The sequence below is a fragment of the Copadichromis virginalis genome, linkage group LG9 (assembly GCF_057382275.1).
Source record: "Copadichromis virginalis isolate Kocher_CV1m ecotype Utaka linkage group LG9, C_Virginalis_male_GT1.1, whole genome shotgun sequence".
NCBI classification, from domain to species: domain Eukaryota; kingdom Metazoa; phylum Chordata; class Actinopteri; order Cichliformes; family Cichlidae; genus Copadichromis; species Copadichromis virginalis.
In genome coordinates this window covers 7,636,048-7,655,923 of record NC_140626.1, presented here as the reverse complement: position 1 = coordinate 7,655,923, position 19,876 = coordinate 7,636,048, and the positions used below count along the sequence as shown (strand labels likewise).

Sequence of the window (19,876 nt, the reverse complement as noted above, 5' to 3'; positions counted from 1 at the left end):
CTGCGTCATCCTGTAATCCTGCCAAGTAAAATCTGATTATCCACCACAAAGACGAAGAAAACAAGAACAGTGCATCATTGCAGCAACCTGTAAAGTCTTGCCCACCCTTGGCACTGAAGACTCATGATTGATAATAACAGGGCAGAAGCAGTCTAGTGGTTTTGTTGAACTGATGTCATCCCTAAAGCCGATGAGTCAAAATCAAACATTACATACAAGGCAGACATCCAGATGGGAGGTAAAAGTTTTTCTTCGTCATTAGTACAGTTGCCACACACATTTAGAAATATGTGTGGGTGGTGTGTATGTGGTTTTGTTTTTTTTTCTTTTTTTCTTTTTTGGGGGGTGGGGGGGGGGTTAATATGTTGGCATTAACGGCAAGACAAATGGCTAAATGCACATAATTAAAGTGGCTGGTTGACTTAAATTAAAAGTGCAAATTAAATAAATTTCTGCATGTTTTCAACAATTTATTGAGAAGTTGCTTAAAGAGGATTTTGGTTAATTATTCAAACCCTCTGACCTTAACTTCTGTAAACAGGTATGAACATACAGAGACTGTAGGCAAGGACAATATTGAGTGATATTGGTGATTATTCAGATTTAAGCAGGCTTTGGTTGCACGCATTTGTAAACGCTGAATGGTGGATGGAAACGGATAACTGCCTGATGCTGTAAGCGGACCCACGGTGAGTGGATGAGACTAAAAGACGATGCTTCTGTTAACATAGTCTTCTGATAACCTTTTCAAAAGGGGAAAAAAAACATCCTCAGACCATTGATGGTTAAATAATTTGTTTTTCAGCACGAATCATTGCATAGTTTATCTAAAGTATATCTCCAGCCTTCATACCCTGTTACTGAAAGTACTGTAGGTATTTTTGGTCATGCCATGTCGAAGCTTTGAGAGTGCATGAAAGGCCCACTGATATGTAAAAGGCAGAAAGCTGAGGGTTAATTAAAACTTAGGACCTGAAATCTCACTTGAACAGGGAAGTTGCAGAGTGGCCTCTAGTTAAACAGCAACACTCATAATATTGTCGATGGGTGTTTCTTGCGTTTTGAAATCCCCATTTATCAGCAGTTGTGATTATCAGTAGCTAAAGGTCGGCTAACGGCCAGCTTTGGCTGATAGTATCGGTGTCCTCTAGCTCCTTTATCTCCTTAGGTAAAATTCACTTGTATGCAAACTCATTCATTTTATGAATACACTGCATCAGTTGTCAGGTGTCTGTCAGTCTGCGAAACTACTGACATTGAAAGTAACACTTTGAGCGTTGCGTGCAGGTAGCGCTTTCTCCACCCACTCAGCCACGGTGTGAACTGGCAGCTCTGTGATGGATGTGTGCATGTGCGCCACTCACACGCTGAGCCAGATGAGCTCATCCTGGAGAGGGATCCAGACATGCCACCTCTACAGTTTACACACCATCGTCAGACAGTCCTGTTACATCTTAGCACACCTTTATAGTCCAAGGTGGTGGGAAAAGGCTGATTTATGTTCTTCGTCAAATGTTATGATGGATGCATGTTTGTGCTTTCGGTACAGTCCAATAACCTAGTTTAGATTTGCAGGAAGTTTTAAAAGAGCTCCATTGAGATGAATATATTTTAAAGAAGGTGGTTTTTATTCTCCCCCCCCCCCCCCCCCCTGACACCTTTCAGCCACTGAATTGAGAAACTGACATTTGTGGCTGGTTCCATCCAAAAGATCTGCTTTATGTTGACTGCTGTGTGTTTGGCGCTGACAGCTTTCTCTCTGTGTGCTGCAGAAAGATAAGATGCATCACTCGCCCCCCCCCCCCCCCCACAGTATCTTGTTAAAGGCACCATCAGGCACTGTGCCAGCCTCCCTGTAGTGCCCTCTCACTACAGTGATAAGCATGTCGTTGTCACATTGACGTATAGGTGAGGTGTGTGAGTGCAAGCACATTTGTCTTGTTCTTGGCAATCACGTAAAGCATATTCATACAATAGAATAGAATGGGTTTCTACATGCCATGACTCACTGTGTAACATTGGTGTATGTGGGCTTGAATCACACAAACACGTTTGATTAGTGTGTTAAAAGGAGAATTGTGGGGATATCAATAAATCAACCTAGTTCTCTTCCCTTTGCACCTCTTATTAGTTGTTCTAGGAAGAAGCAAACTGTTGGTGTAATGGTAACAGTAGTCACGAGCAGACACATTTCTGTTTCCCCCATTACAGCTCGCACGCTCCTTCGTTCTTTTCCTGACTTTGTTTCGCTCTTTCTTTCGTACCTTCTCTTTGCCCTTCCCAGCTTTTTTTTTTTCTGCCTAGCTCCATGCTGTTCCTTTTATTTTGTCCCTGCTGAGAGATGACTGGAATTTCTCATCAGACTGAGAGGGTCATTTGAACTTTCTCGTCTTCTCTTCCTGCCCTCATTATTTCCACTCTCGTTCTCCAGACTCCGCACTATTTCTCTTCCCTCCCTTTTCTGACGCTCTGCACCGGTTTCTTTGGCATCCCACTCGAGTGTGTGAGCCAAGGGAAGGCAGTGCTCTCGTGGGACTCGCATAACTATCTCTCTCTCTCGTGCATGCACAGTTTTGTTTTGTTTTTTTCTCTCTCTCTCTCTTTCTCTTCTGAGGCTCACTCTGAAGCATGCAGGACACTTTGCTCCAGTCTGCAGTAGAGAAGGGGCCTAATTTTGCTCCCTTGGCTAATGAGCTTAGCCCATGCTGAGCAGCTTTTAGACCTGCAGGTTGTTGTTATTGCGGGCACCGGTTAGTCCACATTGGTTGGTGAGAGGAGCCAGAGCAGAGGAGTGAATCTGAGAAGAGGTGTAGTGCAGCAAAAGCTTGAGCACTCCTCTGTTTGCCTGTCAGGACCACCACTGCTTATGCTGGTACTGCGGCTGGGACATCTTTCTCTCTCCCCCTCCCTCCCTCTATCCTGCTTCTCTCTAATACTACCTGACTCGCCTCTCCCTCCCTCTCTGCCTGTCCCGGAGCACTGACGGAGTACTTTTGTAGTTGCATCACTTCTCGGTCAGCTGTTCTGTCTTCCCGTGTCTTTCACTTCTTTTCTGTCTTAAACTCTCACCTGACTCTGTTGCCAAAATGTACCGGAATCCATGGATCTCGAATTACCTGAGTCACGTCAAGTTCTGCAGCCAAGGTAAGTGCAGTGACTTAGGGCTCTGCAGCTCAGATTTTGTAGCTCAGGCAGTGAGCTTGGGGACAGGTTACTCTGGTTTGGGCTGTTGGGACTCTAAGCTCGTAGAAGTTGGCAGGCAACAAACCGCAGACTCCCTTCCTCTCTGCTCACTGTCCTGCTTTCCAGCCAGCTGTCCTTGCACTGCAGCTGTAGCCTCCAAGGACACTATGTAAAGATGAGGGATTCTTAATACTGCAGGGGGCTGTTTTATGTAGGAAGCTATTTCAAGGCTCCATACCTACTTGGACGTTTGAAAAAGTAGTTTTATGGATGTGTTGTGAAGGCGTATATGGTTTTGCACTGAATTAAACAAAATTTACTGACTTTGGATTTGGGTCATTAGGAGTATTCAGTAGGTTTTTTTTTTTCTTTTTTTCAGTCTAGATACAGAGATAGATATGGAGAAATAGAGATAGAGATGGACACAGAGATGCTGTATGGATATGATCTGTTGCACAGCACTTAAGCACTGTGTCATAAGAGAGCAGTGAATAGCTGAGCTCAGTAAGCTGTTAAAGACTGTCTCCATGTGCAGGGAAAAGGAGAACCTGGTAATGAGGACAAAGTAACTATTTTTAAGCAAGACATGGGGTGTTGCAGAAATATCTACTTTCAACATATTTTTGTACTTGACACAATTTATTTGACTAAATGTTTTCACTACACATGTCCTTCATTTATAACAGCGAATTGTCAGAGAAGCTAGTAGTGTCTGATCTGTCAGTGTTGTCATTTATAAAAGTTGAAAAATGAAAGGGTCATTGCATAGGTTGACCAACAGAGGGCACACTGCAACTTCACTGCTGGCAAAAACTTTGTTAAAATTTTTGCTTCTGAACTTGAGTTTCTTGTTTAAGGTCAGCTCTTTCAGACGAAATTTGTGAACTGGACAAGAACAGCATTCAGTGAAAAGCCAGCAAATACATCGCAAAACGCCATTTCAAAACGACAACCTCCTTAAAACAGGACCTTCTTGCTGTGCGGCAACAGTGCTAACCACCGTGCTGTCAATCATTAATCAACAATTTTGAATTCGAAAGGTTTGAATAGAACGCAAAGCTTGGTCTAGTGCTCTAAATGACCCAATTATTCATGGCTTTGTAATATATAAATGTCATATTGTGTATATCAGAAGCACTGGCTGACGTCCTGACAGGTACAAACATGTGAGAAGTACTGACATGTTTGTACCTGTCAGTACTCGGCATTAGAGACAATGTGGCATCACAGATTAATATTATCAGTGTTGAGGTCTACGTTACAGTTTTTGCATTATTTCCTTCACCCCTGTTTATACACCCACTAGTTGATACCTGTGTTTGTCTGAATGCATCTCATTATATTTTCTAACTGACACCTGAGTGTTTAGATCTGCTTGTCTGTGTTAAGATGGATGTGAATCTGCAGCAGGTGGCCCTCAGTGTCAGGCTTTTATGTGAGCATACAGAATAGTCTTGTGTTGTTCGGAGGAGGATGTGCTTTGAAGCTTGTTTGAGGAGTTTAGGTTGTAGAAGTACGCTTTCATTCAGACTTTGCAGCTGAACTGCTTTTATAACCATTAATACTAGTGTTTAAGACCTAATTGGCTTATTGTGGCATCCCTGTGCTTAGAACACTGTTTGGTAGCAGTGGCCTCACCTAATTTCTGTCTCTCCATCTGTTTTTTTTTTTTTTTTTTTTTTTTTTTTTTTTTTTCCCCCCCCCCTCAATGCCTTAATTCTTAAGCTCCTGTTAGTGTGGAGGCTTTAGTTGCAGCTTGAGCCTCCCAGCACACAGAATCGGTGGGCAACTGGAAAATTGGTGGGGGGTGCTGAGACTTAAATGTCAGGCACTTCAGGTGTGATGTAATTCATACAGATAAAGGGTGGTTACTTTTGGGCCTGCTGTAATCCCAGGAATCAAAGTTAATCCTGGATCGTAAATTAGACATATGGTCAGCCACTGATGCCTCTTTGGCTGCCACACTGGGTGTATTGTGGGTTAAGACATGGAGCTTTAGCCTCATGTTACTGTCAAGTTTATCAGAGCCTTTCCAAAGTTAACTTAGCTTCTTTGTTAACAGACAGTGTTATACAACAACCTTTGATACCATCACATAAAAGGCTTGTACACTTCAGAACCTCAATGACACTCCACTGAATCGTGAAATGATTTTATCCTCATGTTTTATCTGCATCAAGCTGCCTTTACAGCGTCGTCGACACACACGGGGCACAGTGCTGAGGAATTCCTGGCGTATTCCCTTGCGGCTATAGCAGCCATAGTGTTTCTGTAGATTACAGCCAGCATCAAAGGCTGTGGGACATCTGTGATCTTTGTGGAGGTTTTTATGCCTGTGTCTGGAATGACGAATGAATTGAGGCCCTTTCTGGGAACCGTGGGGATGGTGGTGGAGGGTGGTGTCACTCCTGATGGACCACATGCCACAGCATATAGAGTATATGAGGTGTAAAAGGAGTACAGGTCTGGTTTGTGAAGAATTAAGTCTGAGACTTCACAATAGCATAAGACGGCTGCCCCCAAGGGTAAGAAGGCGTGGGTTATTTTTTGCAAAAGCAGCTAGTTAAACTTTACATCTGGTTTTGTTTCACACTATAATTTAAATGGAAATTAAGATATTTTTCAGTTTTGTTATTCCTAAACATTTAAATCCACTGACCACTTACATTATAGACATCTGAAAAGCATGAATGATGCCAAGAACAATTGGGGTAAGGTGGACGAGTACTGAAACCGGTGTGCTTCATAACACGCGCACGCACACACTTTCATATCTTAGTGAGGACATCTAATTGGCAATGCTTACTCTAGCCATGAAAAATTAATGTCTAACCCTTACCTTATACCTAACCATAACCCAACTGTAGCCCTGGCACTAAAACCACATTTTGAGCCTCAAAAATGCCTTCGAACAAGCCTGATTATTATTATTTTTTTATTATTATTTCTTATCCAAATGTTAGTAAACTAACTCCTTTATTCTCATGTATTTCCAGTTTACTCATTAAATTAACAGCATTAGACATCTTTAGATTTCATCAGACTTCACCTCCTTTAACCTGGCATTCATGGCTCCATGTGGGTATCACAGTACAGAAAGATGAAATGGCGATGCAATATTGTGGATGTTTTTAAAGCAATCTTGTGGTTGCTGTGGCCGTGGTAGTCTGTATTAAAACACCCAACAATTTGTATCAATTTAGTATGGTTATGTAAAAGATAGCATTAGTTGTGGAGAAAGGGTAAATGATCACTTTCTTTCTTTATGCTTCTTGAACAAGCAGTGGGATATAAGACACACGTTGGCTTTTTACCAGTAACAAAGGTTTCGATTTCACTTAAATTACGAGGAGTTGTAATTGTTAGCTCTGGATAAATGTTGTCTTTCACTTCACCTCAATTGTCTCCAACATGGCTATTAGCTGTGGTCTGTGGAGCTCAACAAAGCCTTCACTTATTGAAGAGTTTTGGAACCTAACTGTGACAGTTGAACCCAACACAGTCACATGTTTAGTTTGGCATCTGGACCAGAGCTGGAAGGCTGCCCTCCAGTACAGCAGTCTAATATTCAACACTACTTGTTTAAAGAAGGCTACATTTGTAAAGTCATCCACATGTTAAGTGATACTGCTTCGTGTATCATCAATATCGCGTATTGCTTTGTAGCTGACGTTTGGTCAATAGTGGTCATTCCATTTTGTAGAAAACTCTCTATTGCATTTATTTATAGCTTTAACTCAAAGTTGTGAGAAGCTTAATTCAGGACTGTCTCATTTTCTATTGCTAATGGAAATCTCAACAACTGTAATTTAAAAAATACTAGGTGCAAACCAAATAAACATATACAAGATGAATTAGACATATAGCTAAGCTTTAAAAAAAAAAAATACTGTTTGAAAGGAGAAAACCACCGAACACGAATGCCTTACCGTTTCAAGTGTGAAGCACGGTGGAGGGAGCATCGTAGTCACGAGGGAGCAATGGATTCAGCTTTTTATAGGAGAAAACCAGGATATCAGTTCTAGATCTGAATCTCGGGGAAAAAATGGAATGATGAAAACACTTTGACCCAAAGAGCACAACTAAATTAAGAAAAAAAATGGCCTAGTCCTGACCTTAATCTGTCTGAGATGATATCACAGAAATATCAAGAAATAATAGCTTCCTCAACCTTTTGCTGGTCTCAAAAATTAGATGTTCAAAAGTCTGTTACTGCCAAAGATTAAGTTGCAATTAAGCTTGTATTAAAATCTAAACTTCATCTATGTGTGATCAGTAAAGAGACTTTATACCTGCTTGAATGATGTTGACTTAATCTTTTTGACTCTGGTCAAAAGAAAACGCAGTCAACTCTGAATAAGATTATCATTCAAGGCTCACTGTGTTTCAGCAGCCCTATTCCATCCAGCTGAAACAATACTCAACTACCCCTAAACCCATACCCGCACACCACCTTCTCCAAATAGGCCTCCTTTCTTCTCAAATGTCTCAGATGATGTTTTGCTTAAGTAGGAGGGATTGAAAGCATCAACCCAAACATCTTTAACAGGGACTAACAGATCTGGAATGGGGAAGGGAGGGGCGGGGGTTAGTTTGGGGTGGGTAGCCACTGGGGAGATGTTAGGAGTTTGGGTGGAGCAGTGGGCAAGTTTAATGGGGTGGGGGGATTTGACCTTGAGGTGATCTCGGAGGGGATGGAAGTAGGACCACATGTTTCTCCCAAAATTGCACAGCTCTGGCTACTCAGAGGTCCAAGTGCAGCCAGAACCGCACGTTTGAGGTTTAGAGCAAATAGCAAGCATAGATGTTCCCTACAGGGATGTGTTGCACAACTTGGGTTTCTCATGAGACTGTTGTGATGTTTAATACCCACTAATGCCCCATTTTGGTGGGATGGGGGGGTACTGAGGCTGTATGTCTCTGTAGGCAGGTGTTTATACCACATTGTTCCCGTGTTTACCGACTTGATTTTTCTTCCTAATACACACCAGACTGTAGAAAGTTGGATTGTGTATGTAATTAGGTTTTATCATACATTATGCTTCTGATGGCTGAGGAAACTATCTGTGCTCTCTGTATTCCTGGAGGGTGCAGTGTAGAAATGCTACCCAGTGACAATGATCCCATCTGCACTGCAACTTTGATGTGTGGTGAAACTGCACTGTACACAGGCCGTCAAACGCTCTGATGTATGATCTCATGCACAACACATAGACTGATGCTTAAGAAGGAGACGGTGTGTCTGAATATAAATGCAACAATGGTGTGTGTGTGTGTGTGTGTGTGTGTGTGTGTGTGTGAACTAACATAGACTACTTATTGTGCGATATGATTCAGTGGGACAGGTAGATTGTTTTCCACATTGTTCGTTTTCTCTGTGGAAGGCCTCTTAATTAATGTGGTCCTGTGCCAAGGAGCTGCAGAGAGAGCTGCTTCACGTTAACATGCCTACGCTGCTCTGATCATCTGTTCATCTGAAGACACAACCCCGGGTTCAAAGTGAAATTAATGGACCGTGGAACATGAATAAATGTTACTCTTTTCTTCTGTCCACAGGAATTGGGAGTGAGAACCCCATTAAACTAAGCAATCCCAGATTGCTACAGAAGAGAGCATTGAGGTAAGATGTGCAAAAAGACCTTTAAAAAGTAAAGGTGCTACTTAGAAATGTAGCAAACAGGCATCATGCTCCTGCAGGGGAGCTCAAATCCATGACTGATAGTGTTTCCTTGTGTTTGTGTCAGGTATGTCATGTGTTTCGGATCATTGTAATGCTGAACACTGAAGCCATTTCTAATCAAACACCTAGTACTTCATGGTGGATGAAATTCCTTTGTCCAACAAGCACTGGTTGAAATCCAGCCGCAAACCATGACAGACTCTGAGTTTTATAGGTAGCTGTATCGATACTGTTGTACTTCTTCCATACTGACAAAGATTTTGACCTAAAATTTCAAATTTGTATTCATCAGTTGGCGCAGGTTTTCAATCCAGTCCTTGTATAGTTTGGCATACCTCAGCCTTTCCTTCCTGTTTCCCTTCCTTAAGAGCATTTTTTTTGACAGCCATGCCTGAGGTTTCACTGAACAGTGAAGTGGATCAACCAAAGGGCCAGATGCATCGCTCAGGTCCTGTTTTAGGTCTTTGCTGAATTTATTTTCTTTTTTCTTGTTTTTAAAGGGCATACCAACGCCATGCTAGGATATGTCACGTGTTCAGCTAATAGCTCTCACCTTGTTCCTGCAAAAATGCTATTTTATGCTTGTGCTATCTTGAACATTTTCATAGATTCAGGTCACGAAATTAAAAAGAATGTGTTTTTGCCACAGGCTAATGGTAACAAATTGTCTAAATAAATAATTAAAGCTCGTTCTTTAAGTTGTCTGTTATCTAGACCCAACACTGGTTATCCCTTAAGTTGGGTCCCATTTTATGCTCTAATGATTCTTAGGTCAGTGTTAAATGGCTCAAACAAGCGTTCCTTTGCGATGGTCATGTAGAAGGACTGGGCTGAAAATGAGTGAAAAAGCAAACCAAAGTGCAAAGAAACACTTTAAAAGCCTCGAGAAAGAGTGAAGAATTTAGCTGAAGGCACAGTGCTGTATGCAGAGTAGTTACTTTGAATACTGCAGAATTGCTGATGGTAATGCACAGTGAACTGTAAGAGTTGCACCTTGTCCGTTATCAGGGGTTCCTCTCATTACAAATCCAGCACCGTAAGTCAACCTCACAACCGGGATAATCTTTTTCCTTTTTCCATGTTTTGTTTGCTTACTCTTCCCATGCTATACAATAAAGAATAGGAACAATGACATTGCACAACACTGCTTTACTTGTTCATCAATACACGCACTTGCTGATACAGACTGCTGCACATAAACAAAGTGGCTCTGGCTCTCTTGGAGACGTTATTTTCTTTTCATTCTAGAACTAAGAAGCAACCTTCGCAGTGGTCTCTCCCGTGTCCCTCTCCTCTCTTTTCTCTCTCTTTCTATGATCAGAGCTCCACATATAAACACCTGTGTTCTCTTCCTCATACATGAATCACATTAAAAAATATTCTCTTTAATGTAAATTTCTTTATTAAGACAGTACTTCAGATGGGTGAGGAACTAACTTGTGCTCAATAATGTTGTTGGCTGTTTGTCAAATACACCATCAGGCCTCCTTATTAACACTCTAATCTGTGAAGTTTCCTTCACTACACTTATAAGACTGTTGGGCACATCGATGCCCAAAATCTGGGTGTTGTTTTGTTTTGAAAGCACTTTGCATGCATGGTGAACATATCTAAAGATGAAGAAGTAGTGATGAAAAGAGATGTTCCTGTGTTGTGATGAGAAAGGATCCACCATGCACGCGTGTATCAGGGTGTTCACAACTCCGTGGTTTCTGTCCCTTACAGCAGCCACAGAGTTCAAGCGAGTTGGGTTTTCCCAGTTCTTGACTGTTTCCTCACAGCAGTAATCTGCTGCCAGCACTTTTATAGCTATATTGCAAATTTGTGGTTTTGAATCAAATCCATAAATGACTTCAATATGTTGTTTTGGGGGGGGTTTTTTTTGTTTTTTTTGAGAGACAGAGAAATTTGCTGCATATCTGCGAGGCTCGGGGTGTTAACGGGTCAGAAATGTCTAATATCTAGATGAATATTTGGAGATGGAGAAGTTGATGAAATTTACAGTCTCACTTCCAAATGCACAGTTCGGATGATTAATTGCATACTTTTGTAGCTTCATCCGCAATCCACTGACTGATTAGATTCTTGACCACCTCTCAAACCAACCACGCTTCTAGCAAATAGTTCAGTGATTTGTGTTTGATCAAATTCAGATTGATTCAGTGAGCCCCTCACAACTGCTTACAATGTAAACAAATCCAGTTTCCCACAGCTCAGCCCTGTTTCAATAAGAGTTGGTATTTTTTCTGCACCCCTCAGCTTCCAGAAAGAATTCTGCTGTGACGAAAAGGACGACCCAGCCAAAAGCGCCAAGGATATAGATGTTAGTCTCTTGGCCAATCTCCCCAAAGGTGAGTGAAGTGATTTTTATTTATTTATTTATTTATTTTTTACTTTTTTTTATTATTTCTTGCTGAAAATGACTCTGACGTTGTCAACGTTCCCACAGTTTTTCAGAGTTGCTGTTGTGTAACAGCAGCTTGTTTGCCAGGTTGGAATTAAGTCAACATTTGTGTAAAACCAGTTTTTCTACAAGGCCCAGCTTTGCAAAATGTTATGTATGAACTGCTGTTATTATGCTGCACTTGTTTTCTTGACAGGGTTTATTTAATGTAAGTTCCAATAAAGATCCTGTAGTGGTTCACACTGGAATGTACACATAAGTTTGAAGACGCTTTTGATTAGCTGTTTATAAACTGACTCATGTATAAACTCTGTGGACTTTTGTAACATAGTAAGTAATCAAATCAAAAGTAAACATTTTGAATATGATTTTTGATTTTTCTTCATTCACTAGAGAATACGTGTTGAATATTTGAAATATACCTTTTCTTAAAAATAAAGTACAGAGAAACGGCAGTGATCCTGGATTAGAGGAGCAGAAGTGGGTGGATGGATCCATCTTTTTATGTTGTGACAAATAATTACAATAATTACAATCAGCTGTTTCTTTGGTGAACCCATCACTCCACAGATCAGCTTCATCCTACTCTGCAGTTCTTACAATACAATGCTCTGCATTGACAAAGTCAAAACTATGTTTTTTCTTTTTTTTATGTAAATAAATGAAAGGCAGACGTTTTTGCCTTGGCTGAAGTATCTCTGAAGTGAAATGGTGAAATGTCAGAAGCTTTCCTGAGAACAATCCTTGAAACTTGGCAAACCTTTGTTTTGGAGGTTTCTGCCATTCTGCTCCATTAGATGGGGATCATTGGTGTTTGGTAATTGTTGTTGCTATAGATTCTGGTAAGATTTTAAATAACCAAAGTCTGGGCAGCCAGATTTAGGTGCTTCCCAGCTTTTATCGTTGATGGGTTGAGAATTTTTTTCCCCCCCTTTAGAAATTTTCCTGTTTTTGTGCCTTGTTGCAATCCTGTCTTATAAGATGCAGACGATCCTGTTGGTTTTTATGCTGACATTGACTTGTGTAGTCTATATATAGACGGGTGGGTGTGCTTTTGTAATTTCATTGATTCATGGGTGGACTCAAACCAGCTTGGACCACTGATAGAAGTAAGACGCATCCGAGTTCATAAGGGCTCTTAAACCAGTGGTCTCAGGAGGGTTTATTCATGGGGTTTTTTTCTGGGTTTTTTTGTTTTGTTTTGTTTTGTTTTTTAAATAACATAAATTGTAAGTTGGTTTTGTGAGATTTTGTGTCGATTAGTGGAAAATAGTATTTTGGAAATGATTCAGAAACATTAAACATATAACATCAATGATTTAATCAAACTAACATTTTATGATAATATGTATATGTGAGCTCAGTGGTATGTGTTCATATTACAGATTACCAAAGCATGTCTACAAATATTTCCTGTGAGCCAAAATCTATCCAAAATTTGTCATCTTAGACCAATTAAACATTTAATTAGATCTGCTTATTCTGTACTGATTTTATTGCTTATTTATTTATTTTTGTTAAGTCTCTGAATTGAGGAAACTATTTGAGGGCATTACCACAAGCACAAGTGACTTGGAAATGAACAGGTGAGATAATGATGCATCTATAAATATGCTACAGTAATAAAGATAATACTACATAGGATAATAATGTGTAAAGATGACTCTTCCCTTTCTTTCTGTGCTTAGAAAGGAGCGCATTGCTCGGCGCTTGGAGGGTATAGAGGGTGAAGTACATCCGTCTCTGCTGCCTACCTTGGTGGCCAACCGGCTTCTGGAGGAGGACACTCCACGATACACTAGGGCCTCTGACCCCTGTGCTGGTGAGACAAGAACAGTACTACAGACTATCGTGTCTCTTTCTACACAACAAAGACATGACTTGTTTATTCTTGCACCAGTTACCGTTCAGCGTTATGGCATGGAGGGATTTGAAAGCCCAGAAATGCAGTTGATGGCTCCAGAGCGCCAGTCCAGAGCTCGATGCAGGCCTGAGCCTCAGTCCTTCATCCACACTGAGCCAGTTCACATTTCGGGTCCGACCAAAGGTGTTCCTGAGTTGGAGTCCAAGGCTGAACGCATCGCCCGCTACAAGGCAGAGCGGCGCCGGCAGCTGGCCGAACGCTACGGCATCTCTTTGGATCAGGAACCCGACTTGGACCATCACTCCCGCTACCCCCGCTCTCACAAAGAGTCGGACTGCTCAGAGAGACGTAATAGAGGGGAGCTGGTGGGAGAGGAAGGCAGAGATATCACCCTAAGTGCTTACACCAGTACCTTAGCTACTAGCCCAAGGGCAGGCCGTTCAGCTCCGCCACACGGCTACCCGGACCCAGGCTGTGATATTGGTCACACCAGGGTGGAGTTGTTCTCAGAGAGGGAGAGGCTGATGAACCTGGAGAATCAGCGCAGGGCCGCTCCGCCTGAGCCTCCATCCTCCTCTTCATACATGGATGTGACATCATCGTCCTCCTCTGCTAAGGTGCCTGCAAAAGACTACACAGTGACTGGCATACCACCCAGTTCACCCAAGCAAGGCAGGCACCCCTCCCTCTCCTCGCCTAAACATGGTGCGTCTCCTGGTGACCTATTCATTGAGCAGCAGGCCCAGAACGTCCTCAGCAGACAGGGGTGAGTGTTTTGATCTCATCTTTGTTTTTGTTGGGGGTAGATCTTTTTTTATTTTAATAAATCCATTTATACATAACAATGGTAAAATACACTTTTGCTAAAGTTTTTGGGGTACTTTAACTGTTTTTGTTTTTGAAAAAAGCAAAGATCAAATTTTATACCAAAGTGTGCAGTACTCCCTCTAACACAGCAACACTCTCAACACAACATGGAATAAAAAAGGTCAGACGTCACTGCATTTGCAGAAACATAGATGTATCCATGTTTTTCTGCTGGTAACTGAGACACCATTGTTAAATTGTAACAATGGTGTCACAACAAGATTAGCTTGTTGTGACTTGTGGAGGGAGGAAGACACATTGTTGTAGCAAACCGTTTTCTTTTTTTTAAGTTTGATTTGGTTGAAAATGGACAACCCTGAGTTTTCTACGTGACTCCAGATTTTTGAGGGGTTTCATATTTTACTTTATACATAAATTGTCCCTTGTTTCGGGAGGCTTTTTCTGCATTAAGCTCCCAAGATCCCCTTCACATACAAACATAGGGTTTGAACCAGAACCAGAACTTTAACAGCTGTTCACACTGCATTGTGTTTAAAGGATGGATCCATCTCTCCATCTATTTCTGTCACTGTTGCTCTGTTCGTTCCACATGTCCAAGGTCGTTCTCTTAGCAGGACTCTTGTTTGATACAAGGTCATGCAATCCGAGCTCATTCTGGAACAGACCAGCTCCCACAGTCACCTACAACTGGGCAGATTGGTCTGCCTGTGCTGTTCTGTGCTGTATGTTTATTCTAGAGATTTCAGGTGGATGTCTTGAAGAACAAATTGGGGTATTTTTCAGATTCAGAGGATCTCTTACTAAGTTGTGGATAGTACTTTAGCATGTGCACCAAAATGATACACTGCATTTGCCTAAGGGGAGGAATGGATAACACTGTCGTTGTGAGTCCATCCTTTAATTGTATGTTTAAATGGTGGCTAAAAGGACAAAAATGACACCCGAATATTAAAACACCTGAGCTAGCAGCTCTTTAGAGGGGACGTACTAAGAGTTGTTTCAGCTCCACAACTGTTGGAAAAGAGAGAATCCGTGTATGCACCCCTGTTTCTTGCCCAACCCAGATCATGACCAGGCTCCAGCCCTGCACTGTTCCACTGCAAACAAACATATGAAGGTGCATTCCTTGCTTCTACATCCGTCCGGGACATTATTCCCAATCCATCTGTGTTCCCCTCTGCATCGCCCCCTCTTTCTTTTCCTCAGTTTCCCTCTCAGGTTTCAAAACTTGGCCAGGTTGTATGTGTGTCCATGGTGCAGGGAGGGTGTTGTGTTACTGGGCAGCTCAGTGTGACTCCACAGCTACATCTCTGACCCACAGCTGGGTCTGATCAAGACCAGTGAACCCTGAGGAGAAACAAGCAAATAGGAGTGTCTCCACTCTCCTTTTTCATTGGATGTGTGGGAGACTAACATGAAATGCTACGTTTTAGCTCTTGTAGTGAAATGTTCAGAGCAACCCAAATGTCATCATTAGCAAAAGCTTGATGCACTTTTATTCCAGCACGATCATTTTCATCTCCTTTATCAGCATTGAAACTTTCTGGAACTGGTGACAGAAAATAATCAAAACAACAATTAACTGTAACGGTACTTATATAGTGCCTTTCCACAAAGTTGAGCACTCAAGCTCAACAAATGAGTTTCTACTGCAAGTCTCATGCATTCTGGACTTGGAAGAGCGTGGGATCAAGTGACCCTTCAGTTTGTAGACCCACTCTACCACCCAAGCCACAGCTCTGCAAACTAAGTGCAGAGCTGCACTGATTATCCACTAACAGTTTAGTTTAGTTTGTTATTTTTGTAGTAGTATCAAGTTGTAGTGTTTTCCTAAGTGCTGTACAATAAAGTGGATATCTTAAGGATTTTAACATCTTTGCTTCACAAATGGCGCTCGCTGCAGCAGTCCAACAGAATAGCCTCATCAAAGGTGTATAATCTACAATAAATCACAATACGTTTATACGCAGATGATAACTTATTATTCTTACAGAACCACAAGTGTCAGTACTGGAAGCTAGCAGTTTATTCAGTAGACTGTCTAAGGTTTCTAAATATTCAGTCAGCTGGTCAAAATTAATTCTGTTGCAACTATCGATTTGCTTAGGAGTTGAAATGTTTCCACACAGAGACATGAGGCTTGCTATAGTTGAGGAAGAGCCAAACTGATTGGTCCAGTCAGAAGACTATCTGTAATTTGTAATCTCCAGTTACTCAAGTAAAACATTTCTACCTCATGACCTGCGTCAGGTCTGTTTCCCCACTTGAATCCAAGGCTAACAGATATGACTTTGTGTTGTGTAGTGAGCTGTTAAATTCAGGTTCTTGTATCCCTAAAAAAGAGATTTGCTTCACAAACTGATTTTTGTTTCCTCCCTTCATTCTTCAGTTGATCTCTTAATGTATTTATAACTGATCAACATTTTTTCCAGTTCTGCTGAACTCTGATCTGTGCTTAGTGAAAAATTCACACTGTTTGCCTTTACTCAGCATCAGAGGGCCAGCATGACTCATCTGGCTCTGGTGGAGTGAGATGGCATTTCCCTTGAATATCTGCTTCTGCAGATAAAACCTCAGCTACAGAGGCGTACATTTAAAGAGCCCTCTCTCCAGATAGCATCAGTGTTATCAACAAATGAGTGTATCTATACACTCATTTGTAATACACTCATCTATGTAATAAGATCTGATGTAATATAACTGCACTATCTGACCATTGGTCATAATTCAACAAGCCTTAAATATGAGACTTATTATTCATATTTTTACTGTGGCAATTAAATGTATCGTGTGGGAGTTAAACTTGTGTTCTTGGGATTGTGCTGATTGCTAAACTCAGTGTCTCTTCAGTCAGTCTTAATGTGAAGTCAGTGGAGTGTGTAATATAGTTTTGTCTCGGCTTATATGCTTCAAGAAAAAGACCTCAACACTGAATTCAGACCCAACTGCCCAGTCAATCACATTTCCCATTGGGTTTCTCTTGGTGCAGTGCAAAGACGAAACTTAGTACTGATTGGTTCCTCCAGACTGATGCTGAAGGCGACACCCACTCCCTCATCAACTGGCCTTCAAGGTAGACAAAGGCTGGTTGTTTCTCACCCCCAGTTATCATCTACCATGTTCCCATTCATCTGGACCAACCCTTGTGAGCTGTGCTTTTTAAACAGCAGCTCATTACAGGGCTCCAGTTTTTTAAATATTATTATTATTATAAATTTCTGTGATGATGCTTCATTTACTCACTTAGGGTCCTGAGTTGACCGGCAGGCGACTGTTTAATAATCTCTGCTTTTGAGCTCTGGACGTCTGCTGAACAGTCATCCTCATCCTCATTGTCACCAGCTCCAGTCCCCTTGGCTTCCAACCATAACTTCATTTCTCACTCACCTTTTGCTGTGTTTAGCTTAAACCCCATTTGGTAACAGCTGTGTGATGGATCATATTATATCAACAATGACAAATGCTCGTACAGTATTGCCTTTTTAACAATTATGCTGTCGGTGACTGGATTTGTGAGTTGTGGGTGTTTTGTTTTGTTTTTGAATACTTTCTTCAAGAATCAGATCTTAGTAAGAATTTAACCATTATTGCCAGTGTGAGAGAGAGCCTGGAAATAATTCTAAACCAGTTCATATCAGGCAAAGATGTATGTTGGTTTTAATCTGGCTTGTATGGTATGTTTATGGTTTTATGAAATATTTGAGTCAGGAAGACTAAACATCTGAGCCAGTATTTATACTGGTCTTACATCCAAATATAAAATCTGCATGCTTTGTCAGTGTCCAGCCCTAATGTCAAACAAGAGGCTGAGCTCCTCCTTTAGTGCTCAAAGGCTGACACACAAAGGATCACAATCAAAGTCATCTTTCTGAGCTTCTATGAGAGCTATGCTTTGCCTATTGATGTTTTCCAAATGTTAACCAGTCCTTTGTCTCCCTGAAGAATCAGAGTTAGGGAGAGGCTTGTCAGGGAGGAGGGCCGCCAGAAGAGCCCAGAGTTCGGAAATGTTACAGAAGGCCTAGTGTACCGCAGACAATTTCAGCACCAGCTCCAGGCTTCTACACGCTACCACGCAGACCCACTAGGCCCACAGCAGGCCTACTCCCACCATCATCCACAAGTTCAGCACAGCCAGTCTGGTCCACATGGAGGGCAAGAAGTTGGCAATTACCCCAGTTATTTGTCCATGACCTCTGGTTCTACATCCAGAACTGGGCAGCAGCAACAGCAGGTGGAAGAGGAACAAGCTGGTGAGGCTGAGGCGGTCAAGACAGAGGGCCTTCTGAGGAGCAGAAAAGCAGTCTTGCCTTCACAGATCCGGCGCAGAGAGAGGAGCACTGAAGACCCATGGAGAGGGCGAGGTGAGGAGGAGCTGGTCGTGTACAGGATGCAAAGAGAGGCTGAAGCAGAGGAACCTGTTAGAGGGGGACTTGGAGGCAGACCAAGACGGGAGGAAGCAGAGTATACCTCCTGTCTGCAGGCGGCGGAGCGCCGACCCAGAGAGCGGGAAAACGCTGATCGTGCCCACAAAAGACCGGCTGCGACCCACATTGAGCCCAGAACATCTCACACAGGGCCAGGAAGTTCCAGCTCCACCACAGCTCTGAGCCGATCCGTGTCTGATGCTGGAAATCAACAAGGACCCAATCAGAGGACCTTGCAACACCAAACCAAGGAACCCCAGGAGGTCAGAGAAGGAGAAAGTTTGAGTAATGGAGAGAGTCACCAGGACACCAGGGTGTCTGTTGCACAGCTCAGACATTCCTACATGGAGAGCACCACCACTCCTCCAACCAGCCGCAGGAATGAACTGTAGGTGGTAAAATGCTGCATGGCCTGTACTCGCTGACGCTTATTACCTAACATCATCTGGCTACTCAACGACTAACAAGCAGCTACGTCTGGTGTGATGCTAACATCCCAAGCACAGTGGTTCATTTAATCTGTAGACATGGCATACATGCATTAATTTGCTAACACTAATCGTCCTGCAGTACGGTGTTTGTCTCTGCTTTAATGGCACTGTGAGTTGTTTGGATACTGCCTGGGGCTCGTGTGTGTGTGTGTGTGTGTTTAAACTGTTAAAAAATCTGCATGGGCTTGCTCATAGGCTCGATTTTAAAAACCAGAGGTGTGGTTGAATGTTCAACACCTCTGCTTTTAAACAGTTTTATTTTGCACCATGTCCCTCTCTATTTCTCCCTGACAACTCTGTATTCTCTCTTTCCTTTGGGTTTTCTGTCTGTTGATCCCTCTCCCTGAATGGCCCCTCCAGTGAAATGGAGGAGTGCAGGGCACTGACGGGCTACGAGGCCCCATGGAGAGGGGAAAGGGACAGGGGGCGCAGGCCCCGGCAGTATATCTATCCTGGGGAGAGTAGAAAGACCTCTGAGAGGTTTAGGACACAGCCCATCACTTCTGCTGAGCGCCATGAAACTGATAGGTACTGCTCTGGATTCAAGAATGCACAGCTGAGTGTGAAACGCATGCATGTTAAAAGAAATCACAACTTTGTTTAATTTGGAATGCAACGAAATGTTGATTTTAGTCATGTTCGGGTGACCTGTAATCAAATATATATATTAGTCTCTACCAAGGTACCATAGTCTTATCAATATCATCACAGTGAAACAGGCCAGTGAGAATAATGCTCACATATACAGACCTAAACACCCTCCCTCTCCTTGATTTTCATTCTAACGACATTAGCAAACAAGGAAGCTTAAAGGCCAAAGGTCCCTCTGATTGGGCCTTGGCAGTGGTCATCACACGTGACCACAGTGAGGACGCATGAATTGGCCTTTGTCAGTAATCAAGTCCCGAGACCATGGATCAGAGCAGACTAATGTAATGCTGTCTAATTCTCTAGCTTGGTCTGCTTTCTCTCCATTTTTCAATTCTAACGCGAGCTGTCACA

The 19,876-nt window shown here is 42.2% G+C and overlaps 1 protein-coding gene across 4 annotated transcripts in view; it reads left to right on the top strand.

Moving 5' to 3' along the window:
• svila (supervillin a) overlaps nt 1-19,876 on the top strand; it is a 59,472-nt gene that overhangs the window by 8,020 nt on the left and 31,576 nt on the right. For 2 of the 4 annotated variants that reach the window (XM_085467529.1, XM_085467528.1), the window contains exons 1-8: nt 2,623-3,144; nt 8,740-8,803; nt 11,123-11,214; nt 12,790-12,853; nt 12,956-13,089; nt 13,168-13,897; nt 17,902-18,771; nt 19,235-19,402. In XM_085467529.1, the coding sequence (XP_085323655.1) occupies nt 3,087-3,144; nt 8,740-8,803; nt 11,123-11,214; nt 12,790-12,853; nt 12,956-13,089; nt 13,168-13,897; nt 17,902-18,771; nt 19,235-19,402 (2,180 nt within the window). In that variant the 5' untranslated portion in view covers nt 2,623-3,086. Of the gene's footprint in view, nt 1-2,622; nt 3,145-8,739; nt 8,804-11,122; nt 11,215-12,789; nt 12,854-12,955; nt 13,090-13,167; nt 13,898-16,948; nt 17,033-17,901; nt 18,772-19,234; nt 19,403-19,876 lie in introns of those variants that run through there. The other 2 variants (XM_085467531.1, XM_085467530.1) reach the window with 2 other exon arrangements.